Here is a 15,213-nt window from a genome sequence, read left to right as displayed (position 1 = left end):
AGGTTACGTTAACGTTCATGTTGTTTTGATTCTTCATTCTTGTTTTGATGACAGCAGATGACAGTCAACAATGTACATATTAATTTAAATTAAAAACAAAAAATCATCACACACTTATTTATTAACGAAAAAATATCATTAAATATTTAACACAATCATGGCTGATAGATTAACTCAACTTCAAGATACAATAAATCAGGTAATTAAATTAAAAGTAAAAAATAATAATACAATAATTACTTACTAATATTTTCTTTAATTTTAAAAATAGCAAGCTGAACATTTTTGCAACAGCGTTGGAGTATTACAACAATGTTCAACACCAAGTAAATTTCCAGGATTTGATCGTATTAGTACACCTCAACCACATCAAAGTCAAGAAGATTTTGCTGCTTTATTTGCAACTCTAATAACAAGATGTGCAAAAGATATTGATACATTAATTGAAAGTTTACCATCTGAAGAATCATCACAAGAATTACAAGTTGCAAGTCTCAGTCGTTTAGAACAAAAAAATATTGAAGCTGGTGAACAACTTGAAGAAGTTGTACGTCAAGGTGAAGCATTACTTCAACAAATACAAGCTGCACTTCAAGATATTGCACAAAGTCAACTTGACATGCAAAATCCAATTTCAACTGGTCCAATATTAACAGCTAATTTAAATCCAATACAAAATATTAAACAAGAAACATTTAGTAATATTGGTCCAGCTTCAGTTAATAATTTACACTCTGATCCATCACCAAATCCAGCCATCCAATAAATTAACTAACTCAAAAATCTTCATTGTAAATAGATTTTTTTTTTTTTTCTCCATCAAAAACAAGAAAATAAAATTCATTAAATAATCATCAAAAAAAAAATTACTCTACATTATTGCTTTTAAAAAAAAAAAAAAAAAAAAAAACAAAATGTAAAAATTAATTATTATCTTTTAATGAAAAACAAAATTAAAATAATTTCATAATAAAAATAATAAATAAAAAGAATAATATATATATATATATTTTTTTTTTTTTTGTTAAATGATATATAATTTATCATTTATGCTTTTTTTCTCTTTTCATTCTTATAAAATGTTTTACATAGTTATTTTCTTAATTTTTTATCTATTTACAAAAATACGAGTAAGATGATCACGATGACCAGAAAATATTTTCAAAAATATATCTGGTCAATAAGATGGTTTATACTAAATAAGAAGAAGATGACAATGATAATAATGATGACGATGATGACAATGACATTTATGAATAGTAGTAGAAAAAAAAAAAAGTATTTCTGAGCTTTTTCTTCAATTTAATTAAGTGTGCCACGACATTGTGGTGCACCACATAGACAAGGAATTTTATCATCTTCAAGTGGAAATTTATAATCATACGTTATTTCTTCATTGACTCCAATTGGCTGTTTGCTGTATATAACAATTTTCTTTTGACCCTCAATTGTGATAACTTTAGCATAACAATTTGGCTAAAAATTAACAGAATAATTAGGTAAAACTGTCTATCTAAAATAAATATATATAATATACTTACATTACAACTGTGATTGATAAAACGTGCAAGATTACCACATTTAGTAGCATCAATAATTGTATCTAAATCAATACGAAATAGATATGAACTACCAATACCAGTTGCTTCATATTGTGATTCACGTAAATCAGCAACACTTGGTCTAATCATTTGTCCAACATACTCAATGACCATTTCATCAGCAGCAATTGGTTCCATTGCAAATAATCCCCAATCATGAATACCAGATTTAGCAAATTTAAGTTGTTTTTTACGAAATTTAAGTTGATTAAATTTCAATAAATCACTATCAGTATCAATACCAAAAGCAGTTAATAAACGACGTTGATTACTTCTTGCTTCTCTTGATAATGCTTGCATTTTACCAGTTAATGCTTTATGACTAATACCTTTTCTTGGTCCATTAATCATACCATCATTATTTTTTGTACTTAATTCAACTTGATTTGATCTTTGTATACTTTGTGCATAATGATGTTTATGTTTCATTTTTTCACGTAAATCAACTTTATAATAACCTTCTGTTCTTGCTGAACCACTTGTATGAAGACGTAAATCATCACGTTTTCTACGTTTTGTTGGTGGTGGAACAAATGATACTGGATGATCAACCCAATGTGTATCATTTGACCAATAACAACCTTGTGTATCATCACTTAATAATGTATGATAACTCATTTTCATAAATTTTATATCTTCTGCATCAATACCACGTGTTAAAAATTCATAATATACAGTTAATTCACTTACACGTTCACGTTTTTTATATATAACTGGTGTTTTTTCAATTTCTTCAAATTTTCGCGGTAATTTTTCATATTTAAATTCATTTTGTATATTTTCTTTTTCTCTTTCATGATTTTCATGACTAGTTATTTTTGTGTGTTTATTGTATTTTCGTTTTTCTGTTTTTTCTATTGATTTTTCTATTTTGTTTTCTTGAATTGGTTTTATTTCAATTTGTTGTTCTTGTTGTGGTTGTGGTTGTTGTAATTGTTGATGTTTATTATTTTCTAATGGTGGTCGAATTGAGTACGAATGTTCAATATAAACTTGTGATAATTCTAAATTTGTTGTAGTTTGTCCATTATGCTGTAAATTATTTTCAGCACGATATTTTAATCTACGTATTTCTAAACTTTCTTCTTCTTCTGAATCAGTTGTTGGTATTTCTGAAAATGGTTCAATTTTTTCTGATTCTTTTAATATTGGTATATCATTAATATATTTTGATGACATTGATTGTAAACTACGTATAATGTTTGGTTGTATTGGACCTGGTGGACTTTTATGTACAATAATACCATTATCTCTACCAGCAAGACACATTAATGCTTCAGCTGCTGAATTTTCCATTGTTTCAATTTCCATTTTAGTTTCTTTTTTAATTATTGGTTCTATTTTTTTATCTGGCAATTTAATGCTAAGTGATGCTGCTGTACGTTCATATAATTCAATAACATCTTCATATTTTGAACTTGAAGGTAATAAATTTTCATAATTATAATCATCATCATCCTCATCATCATCTTCTTCATCATCATCATACTCATCAATATCGTCATTCAATTGAGGGAAATCATCACGATATTTGTATAAATTAATTTTTGGAATTGGAGTTACACGACCTGTTGGTGTTGCACAATCTAATGATCTTTGTATTGCTAATTCCATTAAAATATCTGGATCTTTACTATCACATGCAAGAGGTCTATTATCAATTAATCTACTATCAGTATCAGAATCATCATCATCTTCATCATCATCACTATCATCACTTGAATCAGATGAATCACTTGAACTTGATGATACACTTGGAATTGATGATATAGCACTTCTTGTTGATGATGAATTTGATAATACACTTGATGGTCTTTTTATTTTAGATGATAATATTGTTGAATTATTTTCATCACTATCACTATCAATAATTTCAGTATCAATACGATCTGATTGACGACTATCATCATCTTGTGGTGGTGGACTTGGTGCTTTAACTTTACGTCTAAATGATGGCATTTTTGGTATACTTGCACGTATACCTAAACCAACACCATTGTAATTTGGTTCTTTTAATAATTCCAAAAAAACTGGTTTTAATAAATCTTCTTTAATAACATTATTAACTGTTGGTGTTGATGTTGTTGATGCTGTTGTATTATTATTATTTAATGATTCATCATTATTATGATTATTTGTTTTTTCATTTTTCTTTTCATCCCACCATACTTCAAATAATTTAAATGCAATATTTTCAATCATTTTTTTATTAAAATCTTTTTTTAATATTTGTTTTAATTCATCAACAACTTTTGTTGATACTGCATTTATTGTTGCACCTTGTGGATTATCTTTAGTCATATTTTCATTAGCAATTTCTTGTAATCTTGTTTGATAATTTGTATAATAATTATTACTACCTTGAGCAGATACACTTGTACCAGGTTGTATATTTGTTGATTGATAATGATTTGATAAATATGGATTACCATATGGAAATGATGATTGATTTGGACGTGTCCAACCATACATATTTTGTTGTGTATATTGTCCAAAATGATCAGTATATGATGTATTTTGTTGTTGTTGCTGTTGATAAATACCAACATTTGTTGGTGGCGGTGGTGGTGGTGGTGGTGGTGGTGGTGGTTGTGGTTGTTCTGTTGATGCAATAACTTGTTCAATTTTTTCATCACCAGATGATAATGGTGATAATGACATACAATCATCATCAATTTTTGATTGTTCTTTTGTTTGATGATTATCTTTATCTTTATTATCAGTCTTAAAATTATTTGATATTGCTATTGGTGAATAATTACCAAGTAATGCTTCATCTTCACTTGAACTAATAACACTACCTAAATCATCATCAACTAAATTATCAAGACTTTTTCTACGTTCTTTTAAAAATTTTTTTTCAGTCTTTTTATTAAAACATTCTTTATATATTTCAGCTGATACAAATGGACTTGGTGGTTCTGATAATGGTTCTTCATCTTGTATTGATGATTTTTTTTCATCATCAGAATCACTACCAAATTGTAAAAATGGTGGTGCCATACCACCAGCTTTATCTTTTAATAACATAGCTATTCTCGTATCAAGATCAAGAGTTTTTGATTCATTTAATATATCATTATTTAATGTTGTTGATGATGATGATGGTGATGATGATACTACTGGTATTGTTGTTGTTGATGGTGGAATTGATGTTGTTGTTGTTACTACTGCTGATGGTGATGATGCTATTGCTGATGATGTTATTGTTGATGATGATGATGATTGATTTATTTTATTAATATCTTTATCTCTATTATTTTTATCTCTATTATATTTTTTTCTATCTCTATCTTTTTCTTTTTTATTTCCACTAATAGATGTTTGTGATAATTTTGGTGTTGTTGATAATTTTGTTGATATTGTTGGATCAATTGATGGTGTTGTTGTTGATATACCAGGATGTTGTGGCCAAATTGGTGGTTGATATGGACCATTTGAATTTGTTGGCCACCATACTGTTGAATTTGTTGCTATTGGTGGCATTGACATTGGTACTGGTACTGGTGGTGGATGTGAATGTTGATGTTGATGTGAATGTGAATGAGGATGTGATGGAATTTGTATACCAGGTACATAACCACTTGGTGTTTGTGGTTGTTGATGATGATAATTTGAATAATAATAATCATAATTTGATGGTGTTGAATTTTGTGAATAAGTACTACCATAATTAATTTCACTTGATGAACAATATGCCATATCACTACCAGTTGAACCACTTGGTGTTGGATAATCACGATATTTATTATATCTTGTTGTTTCAATATATTGTGATGATGATGATGTTGATGATGTTTCACTACGTGTTTTATCTAATTTTTTATTATTTCTATAATCATCACGTTCATCATTAATTATTTTATCAATATTTTGTAATTTTTTATTATCAATTATATCATTATCAATTGTTAATAATTTAATATCTTTTTTTAATTCTTTATCTGTTAATTTTTTTTCTACAGTTAATTCATTAAACATTTTTTTACATTCATCACCAAATGGATCAAGAAATACACGTAATACTTTACCCATAACAGATGTATTATTTAATTTTTCAACACAATTTTTTGATGCTTTTATTGTATCAAATACAACACGTGCAATACCAAGATGTTTATTTGTTGTTGGATGATAATAAATTGTTAGCTCTTCATATGTACCAAATTTTTGTACCATATCACCCAAAAATGTACGATCAATATTGTCATTTAAATAATAAAATGTAACTTCAATAGGTGGTGGTTCACCACAATAATTTGTATCAATTTTAAAACGTGGTATTGGTAAATCAAGTTGTTCTAATCGTATCCATAAACGTGTAATTTTTGGTCGTGGATCACTTGGTTTACCAAGTATTGAACGTGATGGATCACCAGGTACAATACCATCATATCTATAAAATTTTGGTTTACCTTTATCAATAAATGGATCATCCAAAAGTTTATAATTTCTTGATTTTTGAGGTATTTGTGATGCTGGTAATTGTAATGATTGTTGTCGCTGTTGTTGTTGTTGTTGTGAAGGTGTTTGTTGTTGTTGTTGTTGTTGTTGTAATGATGACGATGACAATGCTGAAGGTAAATTTCTTGTATTTGAATGATGTCCATGTTTTGAGGAATGACTAATTGTTGGTGTTGATTGACCACTACGTGATGAAGATGAAGAATGCTGTTCATGATGATTATGATGATGATGATGATGGTGATTATGATTATGATGGTGATGATGACCATGTCCATGCTTCTCCATTCCGTTCATTGCCACCAGGCATTATTCATTCGTTGTAAATATTTATTTAAATTATCTGTAATAATTATACAATTATTATTCAAAAATATATTAAACATTTTCAGATTATATTAATATTTGATGTATATTATGACAATTATTTGTTTTTGTTTATTAAAACACAACTTTCAAAACAAAATATTATGATTTTTAAAAAATGTAAATATGTCAAAATGTCATACCTAAATATTTATCCTTATGTCAAATTATAAAATACTGATAATCAATATCAATATAATTTTTAGTATAATATAAATATTTTTTTCTAAAAAAGATATTATTAATATCAATTTAAACAATTAATAATCAACATCCATACTCAATCAACATAACCTTCAACTTTTCAATGATGATGAAATCAAAGTTTTTTTTTTTTTTTTTTTTTTTGATAATAAAAAAATATACCTATATTATATTTTAATTAATTATTTTCATAAATAATTAATAATTTATTTGGTTAAAAAATTTTGATTTTTTTATATATTTCTTTTAATCCTGATGAAGAGATCAACCTTGAAGAGAGTACACCTACTATTTTCGGCAGATTATCATTATTTTGTTGAGGCTTTATTTTAATTTGTTTTTTGTTTGTTTGTTATAAATAAATCAAATGTTTAAATTGTTTTTTAATATAAAATTATCAACAAATTTATAAGTATTTGCATTGAACAATTTAATTATTTATGGCACTTATATCTCTCTTTGTATATCAAATATTTGCCAATGTTTTATAAACTTTTAGAGAGCGATTTTTGTTATACTGTTTTTTAATGGTTTTAATCGCGCGCGAGACACATTTAACACTGGTTCCACTGGTTCATTGCTTGGTTAATCTTGTTGAATTTTAACCAAGAACCACCACGTACAAGCTTCTTCAATTCACACAAAAAATATATATATATCAACATATATCACACAAATAACTATTAATTATTATTGTTGTTATTGTTATTGTTGTTATCAAAAAATTTTTGTTTTCTCTCGAAATGATGCTGACCACTTTTCTTGGTAATGAAGAAAAACAGATTACTTTATCAAATAAAAACCGCCAGAGTCCGCCTCATTAAAAAAATATATTTTAAAAATTTATAACAAGTTATAATTGTTTATAATTATAATAAAGCTTTATTTTTTATTTTTCTCATTTATTGTTGTCAAGAATTTGAGGTGTGAAAAACAACAAATTGATAACAGAAAAAAAAAATGGAGGATATTGTTTATAAGGTAGCCATTTTTATTTTTGTCTAGGATTTTGTTTTTTTTGTTGTTAGATACTTTGATGATGCTTTGATGTTTCTCATCTACGTTGGAGTTATGCGTTTATGGTTGTGCTGAACCTAGTTTGCTGAATTTTGTCCAATTTCGTGCCGAATAAATTTTTGAGGTATTTTTATTATACAAATATATAATTATTAATTGTTTTTTGAGTGTTTATTTAATATGTTGATTTGTTAAATAATTTATTTGTAGATTTAAAAATGGCGTTTATACAAAAATTCATGGCAAGTCTTGTGCCTACTGTCAAAGCTGATGAGGAAGAAGCCGAATTAGTTGATCCACAAAAAGTCATTCGTGTAAGTTGAATAATAATTACATAATAAATGATTTATTGTTAATTATTTTATGTCATTATACTGTAATAATATTACAATGTAAAATTAAACACAAGAAATTTATACTCCAAGAAAAAATACTCCAAAAGTATAATTTATTTTCTTAGCTATGTTTATCAGTAATAAAATTATAATATGAACTATTTATTTTGTAGGAAGAATGTTCATTGCAGCCAAAATGTGCAAAACTCCAGGATAAATTGACAACTTGCAATGATCGTGTCAACTCCAGGAAGCAAACAGCTGAAACCTGTCTTGAAGAAATTCTTGACTATGTACATTGTGTTGATCATTGTGCTGCTAAAACTCTCTTCTCTAAACTCAAGTAGATCAAATTAGTATACCACAAAAAAAATAAAATAAAATCAATAATATTTAAATAATAATAATAACAATAAACAACAACAAAAAAATGCTTAAAACCATCATATTATTATTGATCTTCGTTTTGTTGTATATATAATATAAAAATTCAAAGTTAGAGATTTAAAAAAAAAAAAAAATTAATAAATGATGAGTCGTCGTTATACATGAGTTGTGACTAAATTATTTTTTTTCTCATTGATTTATAGATTATACATATAAAAACAACAATTTTTAGTTAATACATTTAATAATATTGCTTGTTATATTTAATATAACAATAATTTACTTTGAAAAATGATAACAATATTAGTTATTATATATTTTATTCAGAGCCAACTTGAAGAACATCAAAACAAACTGTACAAACACGTACTGGTTTATTGAGACCAAATTTTAATATTGGTACATCTTGTCCTGAACATTTGCTGCATAATATTCTTCCACAATGACGACTGAAATAGAAATAACAATTAAAACTAGTTAAATAATTTTTTATATAAAGTAAATTTGTTTTATTATTTACCAATGATGTTTTCTCATTGTTAAAGAAAATTTAGTTCCACATTCAAGACAAATATCTTTATCAGCCCATGGTGATTCTTGTGTCAATGAATCCAATAAACGATACAATAATTGTTTAGTTGCAACTTGATAATTAAATATTGTAATACCATCTTTATTCATATAGCCAAGACAAGCACCATTTTTAACAAGAGTTCTGCATAAATTACCATTACCTTTCATATATGCAATTAATAATGGTGTATTACCATCAGCATCAGGATTATTTATTGGATATTTAGCCATACATTCTAAAAATAATTCACATATTGTTGCTGCATTATCACGTCCACATCTAGCAAGTTCATGTAATGGATTTCTTCCTTTTAAATTAACTGTTTCAGCATCAAGTGTACATTCAGTTAATAATGTACGTACAACACTAACATGTCCTTCACGTACAGCAATATGTAATGCATTATCACCATCAGCATTAATTGCATCAAAATTAACATTATTTTGTAATAATGCTGATACAACACTGGCATGACCAGATTTAGCAGCAGCATGTAATGCTGTATTTCTATGTGCATCTGTATCATTAACTCTACCACCAGCAAGTATTAAACTTCTAACTAACATTTCATTACCAGATACAACAGCAAGATGTAATGGTGGTGTTTGTGTTACATCTTGTACACGTGAATTAACATCAACTTGTATTGATAATAAAAATAATATACTTTCCATATCACATTTTTGTATAGCCATATGTAAAAAATTTCTACCTTTATTATCAAATTGTTCAGCAGCACTTGGTAATTTATCTAATATTGATTGTGCTGCTTTATTATTTCTAACAGTTAATGCTGTTGCAAATGGACTTAAACCTTTTTTATCTCTTAATGATAAATCTAAATTTGGATGACATAATAATAATGTTATTATTTGTGAATGTTGATTTTGTATTGCAATATGAATTGGTGTTTTACCATCTGCATCACGTGAATTAACATTTGCACCATGTTCAACAAGTGTTTGTACAACTTGTTCAAGACCCCATTGACAACATAAATGTAATGGTGTACAATTATCATATCCTTCATCACTATTATCAATTTTATCAATATTATTATTATTGCTATTGATATTTGGTTTTCTTGGTGAATTTAAATCACAACCACTTCTTATTAAAAATTGTGCAATTTCTTCTTTATTATCATCAATTGCACGATGTAGCAAAGTTTGTAAACAATTATCAGGACCAGTTGACCAACAATCAGTATCAGCTCCATGTGTTACAAGTATTGATGCAATATCTTCTTGATTTGATTCTAATGCATCCCATAATGGACAACCAATTGATGTATCAACACCACGTCTACATAATGCTTCAACAACTTCATTTAAACGACAATGTACACTTAATTGTAATGGTGTTTCATCATCTAATGTTTTTTCATTCATATCAGCATTATTATCAAGTAAATATATTGCTATTTCTGTATCTTCTTTTAATATTGCTTGATGTAATAGTGTTAAACCTTTTTCATTTTTTTCATTAATATCAGCATTTGCATTTATTAATTCTGCAATAATATTACGTCCTTTTTTAAATGACATATTTATTGATAAACTTAATGGACTTTCACCATATTTATCTTTAATATTTAATTGTTTTTTAATTATATCTGTAGTTATATTTTGACGTAATTTTAATAAACTTTTAACAACTGAATAATGATTATTAATAACAGCTAAATGTAAAGGTGTTTGACCACTTTTTTTTGATACTGTTATTATACAATTTGATTCATCATTATCAATAATAACATCAACTAAATCAGCAAGACCAGCTCGACATGCTTCATGTAAAACTGTAAAACCTTCATTATTATATTCTTTTGATAAATTATTATTATTTTTAATATGTTTTGTCAAGTAAATTGCTGGCTCTTCAAGTAATTCTTTAGCTAAAATATGAAGAAGAGTGTCATGTGTTGTTGAATATACAGGATTTGGATTAGCACCTTTTGATAATAATTTATCAGCTATTAATTGATCAAATTCAGCTGAACGTAAAGCAAATGATAGTGGTGTATGACCATCATTTGTCATGATATTTAATTGTATATTTTTTGAATTTAAAAGAAGATTAAAAAGAGCTTCATGATTTTCAAATATACTCCAATGTAATGCAGTCCTAAAATAAAAATAAAATCATAATATAAATAATTTATGATATTATTTATTGTAAATATAAATATTACCATCCTCTGTTATCTTGAATATTTTCATTAATTCCAGTTTGTAATAATTTTCTAGCAATATTAATCATATCTGGATTATTATGTTTTGCAATAAGATGCAATACAGTACCACCTTCAAAACATTTTAAAGAATCATCATGATTTATTTCATTATTAATATTCAATGTATCAGATAAACATGCTGACATTCCACCATTTTCAAATTGTTCAATTAAAAATTCAGCAGTATATGAATCACCCTTGAATATTGATGATTGTAAAAGTGTCAAACCACATGAATTTTTAGCACTTAAATCAGCTTGATGTTCAACAAGAGTTTTAGCCAATGATGGTTGTCTTGATTTAAGTGCAACTTCAAGAGCTCGTCTACCTTTTTTATCAACTTCATTGACTGCTTTTGATAGCTAAAAATAATAAATAATATTAATCAACAATTGATGACTAAATGATAATAATATTTATATTCGAAATTTAAAACATTGTCATGTACTGTTTTTTTGTTTGTTTTAAAGCATCATGAATCATCGTGACTGATAAAATCAATTTTTTAAATGAATTATTAATATGTACATTTAACAAAAAAAAAAAATAACAATTTATAAATATTTAAAAAATATAAATAATAGTAATGATAATAAAGACCCTCATCATTAGTTAACCACATGAATGAATAAGTACTTTTATCTCAACAAATCGTAACTCTATACGCATCCGTAAGCATACATTGCCTGCGGAAGTTAAATTAAAAACAAAATAATAATAAAACTAGTTATTTATTATTTTAAAATAGATGATTTATTTCAAAGAAAACATAATCTATGCGTGTAGTGAAATAATTTAAATTGTTATTTCGAAATATACACGATTGACCAAGCAGAAAGAAAAAAAAAAAAAGAAATTTAAATATAATTTTACAATAAACAGTATTAAGAATTGTTAATAAATTATTAATAATAATTATGAATGATTAAATAAATAAAATGCATAAAAATTAAATAATAAATTATATTATTTAAATTCTTTGTGAGTAAAAGTTGATGGAATTGATGATTCATAGTAAAAAATGTTTTGAGGAAAACAATTTTTTTTTTTTATTGCTTATAATAAAAAATGATATGAAGTGTTTGTGTATATATTATAGAATAGTGTTAAATGTGAATGTATTGATACAGATGAAGTTGATAAAAAAAAAAAAAAAAAAATACAATATGGTAGTGGGGATATGACGTGGCAACGAGTGACAGCAATGAGCAGCAACTTGGTTCTACAAGCTGTAAGTCAGCATCCGACTCTTCATCAAGCAGGATGTTATTGTTTTTTAAAAAAAACAACTACTGTCATAGTAGTCATACAATAAATTTCATCATATAATAAATAAACACCTACAAGTAAAGCATAATTATAAATATACGATTGACCTATTTGGTAAATAATCAATAATCGAATCAATTTAGTCGACGAAATAACAAAAAAATTCAGGGCTAAATAACTTGATGATATTAATTATCAATTTATAAAACTTGTGATTAAAAGAGAGAGAGAGGAAAATAGTGTTTGATTAAAATAAATTATAATAATTTATTGTGTTATGATAGTGGTGTTAAATTAATTTGTTAAAAATTTCGATTTAAAATATCAACTAGAACAATGAATAACTGTTGGCTAAAACAGTTAATTTATTTATGGACAATAATAATAATTGCTTGTAAGAAATATATTTAATTTATAAATAAAAAAATAATTATTATTATTATTATCATGTTAACTGTATTATTTTAAAACTTTCAAATAAGATTTAAAGATATTTTTTTTTTTTGTGAAAGTTTCTATGTTTATTTAAAGATTTTTATAAATATCATTGTTATTTGTTTTATATTTATAAAATGTTTTGTTTTTTTTTTCTTCTTTTTAATTAACAGTGATATCAGAATGTAGAAGCGAGGGAATAACATGTTTTAAATGTACTGTTGCTCCAGTATATATTGAGAATAAAAAAACTAGTCAAATATGTAATCACTTTGATGGAAGTGAAAAATTTCAAGTTGATTGTCCACAGTCAACATTGTGTATGAAGAGAACAATTCATCATCGATTACGAAACGGAAGTAAGTCTTTCAATTTAAATAAAATAATATATAAATAATTTAATTTGTTTATTGTTAATTAAAATCATTTACTAAAGAATAAAAAATAAATATACCTAAACTATATCTGCGCAATTGAGTGCAATAATCAAAACAAGTTAAACATCCTGTTGATAAATAAAAAAAAAAAGGAATGTAAATACGCTGCAATGAGTCATATTTTTGTAATTATTTTTTTGTTTGATTACAGCAATAATTAATACAAGTGTAGAGCGAGGTTGTACTCCCCAACTTGATCGTTTTCAAGCTTACGATTTTGATAAAAGAAAATGGAATGTTAAAGAGAGAATTGTACAAACAGCCTACAAAGAAGGTTGTATTACTGGTGAAGATCGTGGATCACCAGGTGGACCACCAGAATATTGTTTTTGTTCTGGTGATTTATGCAATTCAAGCATTTCATTAAATAAAAATATGCTATCTTTCATAACAATTGGTTTGATAATTCAATTAATATCTTGATAATATTAAATCAATAATTTATAATGAATATTTTTTTTTTGCATGGACTGATATTATTTTTTTTTTGTTCATACTATGATTATTGAATTGTGCTGTGAGTGTTAATGACAATAAGGTACTCAATGTAATTTTTAAGATGTATAATTATGATAAGAATAAAATTTTTTAAATATAAAACTCACCTCTGCATTATGTTCTACCAAATATAAAAATACAACATCTTCACGTTCAAGACGTACTGCTGAATGAAGTGGATAATCACTTTTTGTTTTTAATAATTCATATAATAATGCACCAGGCATATCTTTAAAATCATCACCAGTTAAATCATCCTGTAAACATCACAACAAATTTACAAATTAATAAAAATCAAGTAAATAGAATCGAAAAATTCATGTAACATTAAAAATTATTAACCCAGTGTGTTGATATTAATGAACTACAATGTTCTCTAAGTTTATCAGCATTAAGTTGATCAGCAGCAGTATAAAGAGCAACACAATCTCTCAATGATACTGTACCAATTAAATAAATTTCACATTGTAATACAAGTTCATTTAATTGAAATAAAGCAGCAGCTTTCATTAATTCAAGTGTTAAATTATCACGTTCAACAATACTTGTATAAATCCATTTTAATAATATTTTACCAACATCATTTGATAAATGAGTCCAATCATATTCAATTAAATTATCAAATTTTTTATCTAACCAATAATCACTTCTTGCATTTAAAATAAATTTATGAGCTGGTATATTTTCATTTATTAATTTTATTGTTATATCACTATAACGTTTGTCCTCGTACAATGATGATATTGTATTTAACAAACGTTCAATAAAACTTGATGAATTATTTGATGATGTTGCTATTGCATATTTTTGTTGTAACTCTGTATTTGATGTATATAAATTAACATACTGAGTTTTTAATAGTGACAAGTGTTGTTGCCATTTTTGTGATTCATTTGTATCATCTAAAATAAAACAAATTTTTATTTTTTTAGCCTCTTTAAAAACATGATAAAAAATAAAAACTTACCCATGACTAATTTGATAAAATAAACTTCTGGCTATTTTGGTTGTTAGTACCAAAAAACATTTAAAAAAAAAATCAACTTTTCATGATTTTTATTTATGTTAATTATACTGTTGATATTATTTGCAATTTGATATTATTTTTGACAGATTTCAGATGACACTTATGACCCGGCGATTGTGTCAAAATTAATAACTGTTTACTTATTCTGCTTTCTCTTAAATTTTTGGTTTGTAAAAATATATTAACTGTTATTAATAATAAACAAATCTAATTGTATTATTAAATATTTAAAAAAATAGATGAGTAGTTTTTAGATTTTTATAATAACTAAATTAGATAATTACTTGTTTGATGATAATAAATTAAATTTTGGAATGTTATTCAATGGGCGAGATTTAATGACAACACCAATCTCACTTTTTT

At 25.7% G+C, this 15,213-nt stretch overlaps 5 protein-coding genes across 6 annotated transcripts; 3 read left to right on the top strand and 2 right to left on the bottom strand.

The window, feature by feature from the left end:
* The first annotated feature begins 26 nt into the window (after window positions 1-26).
* On the top strand, window positions 27-851 carry LOC122852219 (mediator of RNA polymerase II transcription subunit 21). Its single transcript, XM_044151872.1, has 2 exons — window positions 27-199; window positions 272-851. The coding sequence occupies exons 1-2, from the start codon at window positions 158-160 to the stop codon at window positions 764-766; spliced, it is 537 nt and encodes a 178-aa protein (XP_044007807.1). The 5' UTR covers window positions 27-157; the 3' UTR covers window positions 767-851.
* A 158-nt stretch (window positions 852-1,009) lies between these two features.
* Window positions 1,010-7,299, bottom strand: LOC122852213 (histone-lysine N-methyltransferase SETD1). The gene is made up of 3 exons (XM_044151865.1): window positions 6,575-7,299; window positions 1,542-6,408; window positions 1,010-1,476 (listed from the first exon to the last, which is right to left on the bottom strand). Exons 2-3 carry the CDS (start codon window positions 6,360-6,362, stop codon window positions 1,303-1,305), a joined length of 4,995 nt encoding a protein of 1,664 aa, XP_044007800.1. The 5' UTR covers window positions 6,363-6,408; window positions 6,575-7,299; the 3' UTR covers window positions 1,010-1,302.
* Window positions 7,300-7,381: 82 nt separating this feature from the next.
* Window positions 7,382-8,850, top strand: LOC122852216 (cytochrome b-c1 complex subunit 6, mitochondrial-like). 2 transcript variants are annotated; one of them, XM_044151868.1, is made up of 4 exons: window positions 7,382-7,400; window positions 7,664-7,776; window positions 7,863-7,966; window positions 8,161-8,428. In XM_044151868.1, exons 3-4 carry the CDS (start codon window positions 7,871-7,873, stop codon window positions 8,332-8,334), a joined length of 270 nt encoding a protein of 89 aa, XP_044007803.1. In that variant the 5' UTR covers window positions 7,382-7,400; window positions 7,664-7,776; window positions 7,863-7,870; the 3' UTR covers window positions 8,335-8,428. The 2 variants fall into 2 exon arrangements, with proteins under 2 accessions (XP_044007803.1, XP_044007804.1); XM_044151869.1 differs by lacking the exon at window positions 7,382-7,400 and having other exon boundaries at window positions 7,645-7,776; window positions 8,161-8,850.
* On the bottom strand, window positions 8,600-15,201 carry LOC122852214 (rabankyrin-5). The gene is made up of 6 exons (XM_044151866.1): window positions 14,791-15,201; window positions 14,166-14,725; window positions 13,931-14,080; window positions 11,143-11,546; window positions 8,895-11,075; window positions 8,600-8,823 (listed from the first exon to the last, which is right to left on the bottom strand). Exons 1-6 carry the CDS (start codon window positions 14,792-14,794, stop codon window positions 8,694-8,696), a joined length of 3,429 nt encoding a protein of 1,142 aa, XP_044007801.1. The 5' UTR covers window positions 14,795-15,201; the 3' UTR covers window positions 8,600-8,693.
* On the top strand, window positions 12,685-13,911 carry LOC122852215. The gene is made up of 3 exons (XM_044151867.1): window positions 12,685-12,847; window positions 13,062-13,247; window positions 13,477-13,911. The coding sequence occupies exons 1-3, from the start codon at window positions 12,790-12,792 to the stop codon at window positions 13,746-13,748; spliced, it is 516 nt and encodes a 171-aa protein (XP_044007802.1). The 5' UTR covers window positions 12,685-12,789; the 3' UTR covers window positions 13,749-13,911.
* Window positions 15,202-15,213: the final 12 nt, after the last annotated feature.

This window comes from Aphidius gifuensis, linkage group LG3 (assembly GCF_014905175.1).
Source record: "Aphidius gifuensis isolate YNYX2018 linkage group LG3, ASM1490517v1, whole genome shotgun sequence".
NCBI classification, from domain to species: domain Eukaryota; kingdom Metazoa; phylum Arthropoda; class Insecta; order Hymenoptera; family Braconidae; genus Aphidius; species Aphidius gifuensis.
The sequence above is the reverse complement of the archived record's forward strand: the minus strand, read 5'-3'. Positions and strand labels throughout refer to the sequence as shown.